The following is a 13,180-nucleotide window of genomic DNA, read 5'->3' as shown; positions in this document are numbered from 1 at the left end:
AAGTTTAGTCACATTCATCTGCTGGGGGTGAGGTCTAGGCATGCTGAAACCTTCTGGGCTCTGCTTAAACTGTAGTCGCACCCTGCTCCCCAGTCTAGGCTGGGGTCCAGCTTGGGTGTCTTTGTTGCCTAGAACCACTTTTGTGGCCTCCGTGCTTCTGGCCTTCATCCACTTCGTCCTGACAAATCCTGACTTTTTTCTTTCCTGTTTATAAAGCCCTATCCACCGGCTTCGCCTCTTCAGCCTCCCTAGAAAGAGCCCTGAGAGGAAAGCGCCTATAGAATTTTTTCCATGTTCACAGGCGCAAGCCAAGGCCCACAGTGGGTTAGAAGGGGGGAGGGGGGGACGACGACAACACTTGAACTCGGCTCTTCCTAGCCCCTTCTTCCAGGCTGGGGCCCAAAGGTCACTGAGAGACCGCTAGGATGGACGCCGGGTCTGGGAAGCGCACCCAGAGCTCGGGGTGGGCGGGGGTGCACCGACCAAGGCCTGTGCTTCCCCCCGCCCGCCAGCAGCAGGCGCTGTGGCGGAGGTGCCCGAAGTACCAGAGCATTAACTTAAGAGTAGCTCACACTAATATCCCTGGCTGTGTGGAAACAGCGTTTTATTAAATGCTTCACACAGATTTGGTATAATAAAGATGAATATATTATATCCTTTGCCTCCCCCAGAGTGAGACAATAATAAGAGAGGGGAAAAAAAAACAATAAAGTGAAACATAAATACAATGTAATGGGACTTGTGTCGAGGGACGCGTGGTCTGTCGGGGTTGCCACCGGGCGACTTTGCAGCGGGAACTAGGGATGGGGTCACCTGGGAGCCGGATTCCAGCCTCTCCCGGCCCGGCCAGGGGATCCCAGGCCCCGGCCTCCAGCCTGCCCAACCCTGCGCCCCCCGCAGCCAGTCCCCTCTCTGCAGCTAGGATGACTCTAACTTAGAGGCACTCCGGGAAAGGGGAAGGATCGACTGACCATACTTCTGCCCTGGGTAGGGCCATGCGCATTCTCCCCTTCCGTCCAGGACTAGCGGGGACGTAGGCCCCACAGGCCTGACAGACTTATGACCGGATGGACAGACTCGAAGGAGGTAAAATCGGGGAGCGATGGCTTCTACGTTGAGAAAAGTTGCCCTCCTGGTCCAACCCCCGGGGCTTTCCCATAACACGCCGGAAGCCCCTCATTTGGGTCTTATTTGCATCCTTCTCTGGGAGCCACCAAAATCGTTTACCTGAAAATAAGAATTTCAAAGCTTTTCCAGCACGGAAAAATGAGAACTCTAGGAGGTTCAGCACCAACCCTCCCGGCTTAGGTCTCGGCGAGCTGGCTAGGGCTCGATTCACCAGTCCTGGGCTTAAACTCGAGAGCGCCTCCGAGCAAGATTTGGGTCGGAGCCCCACCTGTGGCGCTGACCAGTGCGTCGCGATCTTAACCTCAGTTTCTCTTAGGTAAAACGGAGACGTGGTCAGGATTGGAGAGGTTTCTAACACCTGGCACCCCGTCAACTGCAAAAAAGAAAAATAAAAAGCAGCTTCCAGGTGCTCCCCGAAATATTCGTTAAAATAAATGGCCATTTCAAACCTACAATTCCCGCGAATCTCACTTCCTCCTTAGGCCCCAAAGCAGGCAACCCCTTTCCGAAATAAGTGAAAAGACTTAGTTTCTCATCACTTTCCCTAAATCTCCTGACTTTTACTCCTATCAAGGCTCAGAAAGATTAAGAGACTTACCCAAGATCACACAACCCGCCGGTGGTGGGGCCATCTGAAGTCAAGGTGCCATTAGCCCATCTCATCTGCCTCTTCGGAGTCACCCGAGCCGCCCTGCTGTGAAAGCTGTTCGAAGTTTAGCCACGAACCCAGAGCCCCAGCTGAGGCCTCAAGAGGGGCAGAGTAAACCCAGGCATCCCCAGGGGCCAGGTGCTGCGGCAGACCGCACTTACCAAACGAAGAAAAAACGAATGAGAAAGAATGTGTAGAGGAGGAAGCAGCGGCCGAAGACGAAGATTCTTCGAGATGACGGGGAGGGCGGCGCAGGGGAGGGGCACAAAAGCGGCCTTCAGTGGGGCTTCTGGTCTGGCTGCCTGGGACACTGGTGAAGACCAGGCTGGGGTCCCTGTCCGCGCCAGCCCAGGGAGGGCCAGCGGAGCCAGTGCGAGGGTCTCCACCAAAGTTCACCAGGTAGGGGCTGCGAGGGAGGCTCCCTGGGAATAGGAGCGGGCTGCTGAAAAGAGGGTGGGTCGACCTAATGGAAGTGAAGGTACGTGGGGAAGAGCTGGAGGAAATAAGCAGCAGTAGATGTGAAATGGAAGGAAGGTGATCCCTCAAGATCAGGAACACGGGAACAAGCCGGAAATGGAAAAGCCAAAGGGAACTGGTTCCGCTCAAACGAAATAAGACTGCGGGCGTTATGCACTTAGCCTCTCTCCCAGGCCCAGTAACCTGAGGCTCCGCTCCTCGCCCTGGTGAGCGCAGGGCCCGGCAACACCAGCGGCTGGCACAGCCAGAACTGGATTCGCCGGTCGGGGAGATGCAGAGTCAGAGGCCAGGGAACTTGGGGGTCCAGAGTGGGTGGAGGGTCCTGTGACTTCCCCGGAGCTTCACTTCGATAGCAAGGAAAATCCGGGCCCGTACAAAACAGCCCCACAGCATCCGTGCTCTGAGCACAGGTCTGAGCCTGCCTTCTCCACTTTGCTTAGAGCCACATTGCCCATGTTCTCTGTGCGGTTGGGCACTAGGGCAGTTGGTTCCCGCAAGTCTGAACCCCTCCTCCCCAGCGCCTCCCTTAGTCTGGCCTTGGTCCCGTGGCCTAGTCTTCTCTTGCTGGGGGTCTTGAGGGCGGCTTAGCTGGGACAGCACTGCCCAGCAGGTGGCCCTCTGATCAGTGGGGCCCCAAAGGTTCCAGGACCAGGGAGTCTTGTGGGACTTGGCCCGGGGAAAATTCAGGATACAAGCGAGCAGGGTGGTCTTCTATCCTGGCTCCCCTCCTCAGGCATGTCAGTGAGTCCCCCACTTCCCTCAGCTGGAACTACTCGCGGGAGGGGCGGTGTGGGTGGCAGTGCTAATGCAATGAGCCCCCGCATGGCTGCTGAATTATTCACATGCAGTTTATTATGAGAAGCCTGACTCAGGCCTTTCCCGTGCCCGCCTAGAGGGGTGGCCTGCCCCTCCATCTCCCTCCGCTCTCTCCCTCCTTGGGGCCCTCTGCATATTCACCTGGTCTAAGGTAGGGCCCTGCTGCCCAGCCTGAAGCCTGGGGCCCTCCCACAGGCAGTGAGACCTCTGTGGAATGCCTGGCACTTACCAATAACAGGGGTTTTGCTCAGACCCAGGAGTTCCTGGGCCAACTAGGTTAGTAAGAGAAAAGGTCAGTTGTTGGAGCTTCTGAGAGCAGCAAGGAGAATGGAACCCCCATTACAGGCCCAGGAGCAGCAAGGACTGGAGATGCAGCCTCACCCCAACTCCCCCACCTCTGCAGCCTCTCTCAGGAGCCCACCAGCACCTGCCTCAGGCTGCAGACCTGACTGGGGAGGGGGGGTGCACAAAGGACCAGGTATTTCACCCCATCCCAGTAGCTTGCTACCCAGGTGAGAGAGGGAAGAAATACCGGGTCACTCTGTTTCTCCTTCTGGGCTGGCACTTCCAACATCCCGCTTGGCTGTCCCCCTTACCTGGAGAGTGCTCCCCACTTCTGTACCTACCCAATGCTCCTGATTTTTCAAGGCTTAACTCAAATGCCACCTCCACTAGGACACAACCGGACACACACACACACACACACACACACACACACACACACACTTATCTTTACCCTCTTCACAGTCTCCTAGGCTACTAGGGTGGGGGTGTCTGTTTCCTGCCACTCCTGCCTGCTCACTACCCTCCATCTTCTGTCTGTTCTTCCTCTCTGTTTCTGGGCCCCAAACATGATAGGGGCTCAATTCTGTTTGGAGGGAGGGAGGGAGGGAGGGAGAGAGAGAGAGAGAGAGAGAGAGAGAGAGAGAGAGAGAGAGAAAGAGAGAAAGAGAGAGAAAACACTCCATTCCTGAGTTAGGCCATACCACAGCTGGGTCCAGAACCCAGGAGCCACCCCCTGCCATGACCAAAAAGCATTAAAGAATGAGGTTTCTGTACCCCTCTGTGCATGTTGGAGCAGCAGGGGTGCCTCACACATCTGCACGCAGCTGGCAGAACAATGTACCTACCCTCCCCTCACACTCCTGGTCCTCTCTCTGGGGCACAGACTGAGGTCCCTGCCTGCCTCTCTCTTTTTGTCTCTTTACATTCATTTAGTTAATTCATTTAATAAATGCACAAGGAGACTCTGGTATATGTCAGGCTGGCATGGGGCATGGAGAGGAGATTCAGGTTCTTTCCTCCCCAAGTTCACAGCCAGGTGGAGAGGCAGAAGGGCAGAGAGACAAACCAGCAGGTCCTTGGCAATCTGATGTGACATCAAGGAGGTGTGTGCTAAGGAGCACAGAGAAACTGAACAGGGCAGGGAAGGTTTCCCCAAATGAGTTGAGCACTAAAAACAGAGCAAGAGGTGCCAGGAAGGGAAGTGATAGAAACCCTTCCTGTCTCAGGATGAGGGGGGGAAAGGCTTGGGACCCAAAAAGAGGGCTGTTCTGGAGGCTGCCCTCTTATGGTCACCTGGGCCTTGAGCACCTCCTGGGAAATGTCTCATCCCCTCTTTATCTGTCTCTATCACTCAGTGGTCTGTCTATGTCCCCCACACTTCCAAAGGGCAGTCAATCCCCCTCTGCAGGATTGAAGTGCCTGGAAGAGGTTGGCTCTTGGGGGGGGGGTCACCTTGTCCCTAGGCTCTAAAGGAGTTTAGTTCACAAAAGAAGTAGGGGGGGGAGAAGCAGGGAGGGGTGCTCCGCAAAGGAGTGCCCTGGCCACAGACTCTGCCCCCATTTCTCTTTGCCAGATAAGGTCCTGATAGCTGGGACTGACCAGAGAAAGCAGGGCAGGCCCAGAAGCAGGCTTGCAGCCCAGCCTGAATTGCAGAGCAATTGGCTCCCTACTCCCCAGGACTTGGAGGAGGCAGCTTCCCTCCCCCTTCCCGTTCTCCTTCCCCTATTGGCCTGCTTCTGACCTTAACCTTTTTCTGAATCTCCAACCCCTTTTGAGAATCCAATATTATGTAATATTGCCCCTGGGGAAAAATGTGCCTACTTGGGCTCACATACATAATTTTACACAATTCCAGGATCGGCAGAGCCCCTGAAACCCATTCAAAGAGTCCTTGGGGGGCCTCTGGTCAAGAACCCCATGGTTCTGGGTTAGTACTTGAGTCAGAAAAACTAGTCCTCAAATCCTAATGACTCCAAAACTGTGTGACTTTGGGTGGGTTACTTAACTTCTCTGGGCCTCATTTTCCTTATATGTAAAATCAGGGTAATTGCAGTAGCTACCTCACAGGGTTGTGAGTAATATATGAAATGAATAAAATTCTTAGCCTGAAGCCAGGCTCACGCAGTAAGGGCTTATGGTGTTTATTGTCATGGTTATTGTTGTTGTTACTGCAGATGGTGGCCCAGGGCAGAATATAAAAACCAAGTGGGCAGTCCCAGTTCAGCCAGGGTGGCAGGAGGCAATCTATCGGAGTCTACTTCTATAGCAGAAGAAACACTCTCTAAATTCCACAAGGAGAGAGAGTAGCAGGTCCCCGGGGACAAAAATGATCCCAATTGGTGGTCAAGTTAACTCATTTCAAGCGGTGTCAGAACCTTTTTTCTGAGGGACGCTCTAGCCTGAGGGCCAACACTGGTGCTTACACAAATAATCTGGAAACGAATGAGGCTACCAAAACAATCTGGATAAAGTTGATGGAGCCTTTGGGGGTTGACTTGAATTATTCTCCTGTGCTAAGAAACAACTCATTTTGTTTGGCTCTGTAGGGTCCCCTTATCCTGACAATACACGCAATGCTCTTTTCTTCCTCTTTGGAATATTCGCTAAACTAGGGGGAAAGCAGATTTTTGGCAAAATAATCCTTTCCCCTTCTACTGGAGATGGAATAAGGCTGGACTCTGGAGGTATAGGCGGCAAGCACAAATTCAGGAGTCGGGATACAATATAGATCAGGCTCTGAAGACAGACATTCTCTCTGTGGAGCAGACTCAAGGAACGAGCTACTTCCAGCTCCTGGGGAGATGACACTGGCTCAGCTGATGGGGGATTGGGGACCCCACAATGTCTTCCTAACCCAGCATGGGATCCCAGGAAGGGGGTTGGGCAAAAGGTTAGATCCTGGAGAGCGAAGGAGAGTTCCTTTCTACCAACTCTCACACCACTGCCCCTGAATTACTCAGTCTTCCAATTTTCACAATCTCCAAAACTCCTGAAGGGGGACAGTCAAGGACTAAGCCTTTTCCCTCCACAATACACAATCATTTGTACTCTCTTTGCTCAATAAAAATTCATTTAACCAATACACGGAGGGTGCCGGGTGCTTGCCTGGTCAGCGAGGGTGGGTGGAATCCCCAGATCAAGGTCCCTGCCCTCAAGGACCTCCCAGTTTGTCTGGCAGGAGAGGGAGTGAGTCTGACTGAAAACCGAAAACACAGCTCCTTGCTTTGCAGGAGGGGTATAGGCAGCTGGTGGATTTGGGCTCCCAGGAGTTCTGAAGATACCAGCCACCCACATACTGGGGTCTGGAGTTGGGGGAAACTGAAAAGGTACAGAAAAGGTCCATGGAGAAGTTGGGCTGGTTTTTGAAGACGGTTTGGATGAGGTGATGGAGGCAGGTTACCCTAAACAACAAAATGGGGGTGGCACCACCAGGTGTCCCCTGAACTTCTAGCTGTGCCAGGTCAGAGCTAGTTCTCCGGGAGTTCAACCAATTAGGCCAAAAAAACAAAGCCCCAGGATTGAGCTGTAGGTGCTGCTGGCCAGGGTGGGAATAAGAGGTTTGGCAACAGCAGGTCGAAGAGGTAATATAGCGGAAGATTTTGGAATGTTCTGTCAACTTTGACGTGATGTGGCTGAAGACTAAAGGTCCCAGGAAACAGGGCCCCAGTGAAAGAATTCTATGCTCCTGCCCCCCTGCTCCTCAATTACATTCCTTATCTTCCTGGCAGTCTCACAGCAACCCTAAACTTCTCTGGTCCTGAGGGACTGGGAGATGGGCAGTAGCAGGGTTATCCTATGATCCTGTCCTGCAGGCCAATACCAGGTGTGAAGACAGGAAGAATTGGGGGGAGGGCGGTGGTATGGGAGGAAGCCCCTCTCAAGATAGGGACCGATGAGTCACTGTTCCCTGATCTACTGGGGCCTCCTCTGCTAGCATGGGGGATGTGACTTGCCTGAGGCTCTGGGTCAGGGCTTTGGGGGTTATGACACAAAAGGGCTCTGGGCCTTAGGCTGGGGCAAGATCCTGAGAGCAGGAAGCGAGAGGAGAGGGCAGACCCTTCATGGCCCCAGAGCTTCCCAGCCGGCAAGGTCCTGCTCCCTGGCGCCCTCTCCCTCAAGTCCCTCTCCACCACCTCTGGACTCCAACTCCACGATCGCTAGGCCCAGCATCACCCCCTGGCTCCCAGGGCAGCTGATGCACTAAAGACAGGCCTGCGTTGGGGATGTTTCTGCAGCTCTGGGGGAAACCGAGAATTCACCATTCTTGCCTCTGAGCCCCTTCCCTCCCCCCAAAATGCAGTACAAAGATGAGGAAGAGGGTAAACAGCTCTTCCCAACATTCCCACGCAGGCCTGGGGCAGGCACTGGGGCTCCCAAAAAAGAATCCTTTCTCCTTACACTATCCCTTTTACTCTGGAGAGCTGTAAGCCACGTTCCAAACAAATAACTAAAAGGGAGATAAAGCAATAGATCTCTGATGCACTAAGAACCCTATGCTGGAGGCATCCAGGGAGAGACCCTGCCCCCTGCCCCACAGCCCACCTTGGCTTGTTCCCTCCCTGGAACAGGTATGGGGAGCACAAAGTCCCAGAGGTCCCATCCCAGCCTCTGGACTGGGCCACAGTCCTCCACACTGGCCTCTCTTGGCACTCTTTAGACCAAGCAGGGTTGCTGGATGGCACTGGCTGCCCAGGAGTTTACAAACAAAGCCAGAGAAAGGGCTGGGGCTGTGCGTGGGGAAGGAAACAGTTCTCTCTCCCTTGGCTCCAACACCCTTTTCTTCCCCTCCTTTCTCCAGGGGCAGAAATAGAAAATCAGGGTGGTGGGGCCAGAGGCCCCACACCAACCAGAGCAAGAGAGAAAAGATCCTGGGGTCACAGCTCCCTTGGGTGCCTCGGGGAAATAAAAGACGTAGGTAAGGTTTCAAACACTCCTAAATATCCACAGGTTCACATCTGTTTACATACATGTACACACCAAGAACCACACACAAATATACGTATTCGAAATCAAACACATTCAAATGTAGATCAAATGCTTCCCTGATCTACAGAGTCCAGGCCATAGGGTTCCCAGTCCCCAGCCTGACTCTAACCCCGTCCTCTCTGCGGGTTCCTGAGAGCGAAGTCCCAGCCGCCGCCCGCCCCCTCCGGCCCCCGCCCCGCATCCGGAACAGCTGGAGTCGGCCGGGCGGTGCACTCAAGCCGGGCGCTAGGCTGGGCGGGGCCGCCAGCGGGGCCCCGGCCGGGGCCCGGCAGAGCGCAGCGGGGAGGCCCCGAGCCGACCCCGTTAGCCCCGGCACCTGGCCCGGCTGCCGGTTGGATGCCGGTCCCCAGGCGGGCGGTGGCCCCAAACGGCCTCTAGAGCCTCGGCCTGAGGTAAGTGTGCAAGATTGCCGGGGGGAGGTAAGGTTGTCTCTTTGGGCTCAGGCCCTGGGAGAGGTGCCTAGAGTCAGCACCAACTCCCCCCTCCGTCTCTAGCTGGGGAAGGCTGACTCCTCTGACTGCTCCCACCCCCAACCCTTGGAGTCCCCCACCCCTGTGTCCTGTGTCGCCTCAAGCAGGGCTGCAGAACTCGTTCAGACCTACTGATATCCTTTCCCCAGGCGCGTGGCCCAAGGCCGCGAGTGAGGGGCAAGAGAATCTAGGAATAGGGGCGCTGGGTCCTTGATCACAGCTCGGCAAAGACAGCGCTGGGCGGCGGCGGGGCCCACCCAGGCTCCTGGTCTTACCTGGCCCGCTGGGCGGCCGCGTACTTCCCCGGCTGGCTTTCGCCGTCCTTCTCGGACGCCAAATCCCGGTTCGGAGAGCCTGAGACTTGCGGGCCAGCGCTGCCATCGCAGCCAGGCCAGCGGGAGGCGGGTGCGCCGGGAGCGCCGCTCGCAGTTTGGGGTGGGGGCGGCGGCTTTTCAGTCGTCGGAGGTTCGGGTGCAATAAAGGCGCCGCTAATGTAATTTACAAACAGCTCGGGCCGAGCGCGGCGCAGCGCCCGGACTGACAGGCGCATTAGGCAGGCTAATTCCAGCCGGCTCCTCCTACCCCCGGCCCGCTAATTAATGAGCTTCCCAACTTAGAGCCGCCTGCATTGGACAGACAGAGAGTGAAAGAGAGGGAGAGGGAGAGAGGAGAGAGACGGGGGGAGCAGAGAAGAGAGAGGGAGGGAGAGAGAGAACAGGAGGAGAAAGAACAGAGAGAAAGAAGAGAGGAGAGGAGAAAGACAGGGAGAAAGGAGAGAGAGAGAGAGAGAGAGAGAGAAGTGCCGCTGCAGATAATTGATTACTCCTCGATCAAGGCTAACTTGTTAGCAATAGTCAATTGCCCCATCTCTCCGCCTCCCCTCGCAGTACGGGATCGGCGCCCTCGCCTCGGCTCTTCCAACTGCCGCCGCCAGGACCCGGGGCCAGGAGCCGCCGCGGAGCCACCTGACACCTTTAAATAGCACCGGGGCTGGCGAAACTGGAGCCCCGCGCGGCGTGCCCCGGCTCGGGCCCCGGATTGCTGGAAGCCCCGGCGGCGGCAGCGCCCGCGCCCGCGCCAGCGCCCTCCTCCCGGGGCCCCGTGCGGTTCTGCTTTCCTCTGCCGCTGCGCTAATCAGCCCTGCGCCCGGCCCGCGCTCGGCCCGCGCCCTGCCTGGCGCGGCCTCCTTCCAGCCCGCAGCTACCACCCGCCCGCGCCGCCCGGCGCCCGAGCTGCCCGCGGGCTGGGTCCCCGCGGCCCGAGCCGCCCCGGCCGGGCCCCCAAACGAGGCCGAGATGACTTCCAAGGAGGACGGCAAGGCGGCGCCGGGGGAGGAGAGGCGGCGCAGCCCGCTGGACCACCTGCCACCGCCCGCCAACTCCAACAAGCCGCTGACGCCATTCAGTATCGAGGACATCCTCAACAAGCCGTCTGTGCGGAGAAGTTACTCGCTGTGCGGGGCGGCGCACCTGCTGGCGGCCGCGGACAAGCACGCGCCGGGCGGCTTGCCCCTGGCGGGCCGCGCGCTGCTCTCGCAGACCTCGCCACTGTGTGCGCTGGAGGAGCTGGCCAGCAAGACCTTTAAGGGGCTGGAGGTCAGCGTCCTGCAGGCAGCCGAAGGTAGGTGCAGCCGCTGGGGTTCCCCTGCGCCCAGCACCCAGAGCCCGACTTCCCGTGCCCAACGCTCTTCGTGCCCTGTGCCTCTGCCCGCCTCCTCCCCTACCGGCCGTCAGGGCCCTCCAGCCCAAGCCGCTGCCGCTGGGAGTGGAGATGGGTGGGACAGGACCTAAAACTCTATTTTCTAGGGACCTTGGGATAGGCCAGGGTGACTGGAGAGGGGTGGTGAGAACCCAAGCTCTCTCTGCAGTCTGCCTGCCCTGCCTGGCTCCCTCCTGTTCTCAGTGGCCTGGAAACTCTTAGCCCTGCTCATGGGGTGGGAAATGGAGAGCCTTTTGCTGGGAACTTTTGGGTAAGGGTAGAGTTGGGGGTGATTGGGAAGAGGTGGAGTACCAACATTCACACCGAAGTCAAGGTGTCCCTGTCTGGCTCCTTCCTCTCTAGCAACCTTGAGTCTTTCAAACCAACTCTTAGGCAGGGGACAGAAACCAAAACAAATTTTCCTAGGGACTTCCGGGATACAAGAGACTGGGGAGGAGGTTTACCATAGCGGAGGCTTGCTTTAGTCTGGAAAGTGGAATCAAATCTGAGGAGGGAACAGAGACAGACCGTAGTCCGGATAGGCCTGGGTGAGGTGAGTGAGAGCCAGGGGTGGGGTCTTTTCTCCCCTGGCACAAGCCTATACTATGGTTTCCTCACAGGCCGCGACGGGATGACCATCTTTGGGCAGCGACAGACCCCCAAGAAGCGGCGAAAGTCGCGCACGGCCTTCACCAACCACCAGATCTACGAGTTGGAGAAGCGCTTCCTCTACCAGAAGTACCTGTCCCCTGCTGATCGCGACCAAATCGCGCAGCAGCTGGGCCTCACCAACGCTCAGGTCATCACCTGGTTTCAGAATCGGCGCGCCAAGCTCAAGAGGGACCTGGAGGAGATGAAGGCTGACGTGGAATCCGCCAAGAAACTGGGCCCCAGCGGGCAGATGGACATCGTGGCGCTGGCCGAACTGGAGCAGAACTCGGAAGCCGCGGGCGGCGGTGGTGGCAGCTGCGGCCGGGCCAAGTCGAGGCCTGGCTCTCCGGCACTCCCCACAGGCGCCCCGCAGGCCCCGGGCGCTGGGCCCCTGCAGCTCTCCCCCGCCTCCCCGCTCACGGACCAGCCAGCCAGTAGCCAGGACTGCTCGGAGGACGAGGAAGACGAAGAGATCGACGTGGACGATTGAGCGGCCCCCGGGATCTTCCGCTGCCCCGGGACTCTGGAGCCCGTAGGCCCACCGCCTACCGATCGGACCGCCGAGGGGAGCTGGGACCTCCTCTACAACTCCCGCCTTCTCCCCTGTCCCTGGCCCGGACTCGGCTCCCAGTAGCCGCCTCTTCCCTCTCGAAGCAATAAACCCGGGCTGGCCGGCCGGGCCGGCCGCCGTGCGCGGCCTCCGCCGCCCCGGGAGCCCTCGCCGTGCAATTCTGTATGGCTTCTGTATAAATATTTAAACCTATATAGCGGGTTCTTCCCACTGCAGCCTGACTTTTTTTCTTTTTTAAAATCTCGGAGATTTTCGTGTTTTCAAAGCTCTTAGGCTGCCGGGTTTGCTGAGGGCGAGGCAGAATTGATGGTAACGGACACTGAACCCCACGGTCCGGAGGAGGGGGCCGCCCCAACTGTTTTGATTTTTCTCTGCATGTGACGAATGCTCCTCCTCGCCTTCCTAGGCCTATTGCAGTTGATTTCTTTTATTTCCTTCTGCCTTTTTTTCCCTTCGTGGGAAGGGGCCGAGGTGGGCAGCTGGGTCCTGACTTGCAAGTTTCAAAAGGATCTTTTCTTCCCCTAGCGAGAGAAGTCTGGTTTCGATGCCATTTCTGCCTCCCAGTACCCCCTAACACTATTTTTAAGATTCCTTCCCACCCTCTCTCGGTTTTCTTGGACTGACTGCTGGGGTCCGGGTCTTAGGGACAAAGCAGGGGGAAATCCAACCAACCAACGAAAAAGGAACCCAAAGCCCTAGAATTATTTTTTACTCTTTTTAGAATTTTTTTGCATGTGACAGAGACTGAGAGGCCAGCCTAAGCCCTCACCCCACCTCCTCCACAGCTCTGGGTCTGTCTTGCAGTCTCCAATGCCCTGCTCCTAGCTCGACTTGGCCAGACAAGGTTGGCCGAATGAGGGTGGGTCCCGCGTGCCCCTTCCTTGCTCCTGCCCTGCCTTCTCCTCCCCGGACTGTACCCAAGGCCTCTTTCTCCGATAAATAAAGTCTTTGCCATTTTACTAGAAGCGGCGGTGACCATGTCTGAATTGAGTGGGCCCCATTCAGGGAAGCCGCGGCAGGTTTGGTATCTCCCCGCTGCTCGTCGCCGGCTACCCCACCCTCGGAGATTTGGAGGAGTTTTAGGGCAGGGGTGAGAATGAGGAGGAAGAGGGTAGTAGTGGGAGGAGGCTCTTGTTGCCCACAAACACGCGGCAGCCTCCAAAAGGAGTGGGGATGGCGAGAGAAGCCGGCTTCGTCAGGTCCGGGTAAAAAGTGAGGCGTGCACTTCTGGGCACAAATGCGTGCGTACGTTGGGGGCGCCACGGGTGCAAAATTAATTTGTGTGGGGCAAAGTGTGGAGGGGGCTTGCCGTATGGTTCACGCATCCCACCTGCGACTCAAGGGCATTCTTCCTGGGCTCCCTGGGACGGGGCTAAACCTCCGGTGTATGGCAGGTATAGCTTAGCGGGACAGCCGGGTGGAGCCTAAGGGCTCCCGAGTTTCGGTTCT

At 57.1% G+C, this 13,180-nt stretch overlaps 2 protein-coding genes across 5 annotated transcripts; one reads left to right on the top strand and one right to left on the bottom strand.

Annotated features, from left to right (window-relative positions):
* Positions 1-629: 629 nt before the first annotated feature.
* LOC109379584 (protein enabled homolog) lies at positions 630-9,381 on the bottom strand. 4 transcript variants are annotated; one of them, XR_002123231.1, is made up of 4 exons: positions 1,939-3,935; positions 1,727-1,831; positions 1,397-1,501; positions 630-1,227 (listed from the first exon to the last, which is right to left on the bottom strand). XR_002123231.1 is itself a non-coding variant. In XM_019636249.1 (3 exons), exons 1-2 carry the CDS (start codon positions 9,359-9,361, stop codon positions 1,778-1,780), a joined length of 717 nt encoding a protein of 238 aa, XP_019491794.1. In that variant the 5' UTR covers positions 9,362-9,381; the 3' UTR covers positions 630-1,501; positions 1,727-1,777. The 4 variants fall into 4 exon arrangements, 1 of the variants encoding a protein (XP_019491794.1); XR_002123232.1 differs by having other exon boundaries at positions 1,727-1,822; XR_002123230.1 differs by having other exon boundaries at positions 1,727-3,935.
* LBX1 (ladybird homeobox 1) lies at positions 8,607-12,690 on the top strand. The gene is made up of 3 exons (XM_019636247.1): positions 8,607-8,733; positions 9,699-10,431; positions 11,130-12,690. Exons 2-3 carry the CDS (start codon positions 10,107-10,109, stop codon positions 11,648-11,650), a joined length of 846 nt encoding a protein of 281 aa, XP_019491792.1. The 5' UTR covers positions 8,607-8,733; positions 9,699-10,106; the 3' UTR covers positions 11,651-12,690.
* Positions 12,691-13,180: the final 490 nt, after the last annotated feature.

This window comes from Hipposideros armiger, unplaced genomic scaffold (assembly GCF_001890085.2).
Source record: "Hipposideros armiger isolate ML-2016 unplaced genomic scaffold, ASM189008v1 scaffold_28, whole genome shotgun sequence".
In the NCBI taxonomy this organism is placed as follows: Eukaryota; Metazoa; Chordata; class Mammalia; order Chiroptera; family Hipposideridae; genus Hipposideros; species Hipposideros armiger.
This window is presented reverse-complemented; position numbering and strand designations above follow the sequence as displayed.

Coding starts and splice junctions, on each gene's coding strand:
- LOC109379584 (XM_019636249.1), bottom strand. CDS start 9,361: ATGCGCCTGTCAGTCCGGGCGCTGCGCCGCGCTCGGCCCGAGCTGTTT. Junction 2,220..9,086: donor GCGGCCGCCCAGCGGGCCAG/GTAAGACCAGGA, acceptor CCCTCTTTTCAG/CAGCCCGCTCCTATTCCCAG.
- LBX1 (XM_019636247.1), top strand. CDS start 10,107: ATGACTTCCAAGGAGGACGGCAAGGCGGCGCCGGGGGAGGAGAGGCGG. Junction 10,432..11,129: donor CGTCCTGCAGGCAGCCGAAG/GTAGGTGCAGCC, acceptor GTTTCCTCACAG/GCCGCGACGGGATGACCATC.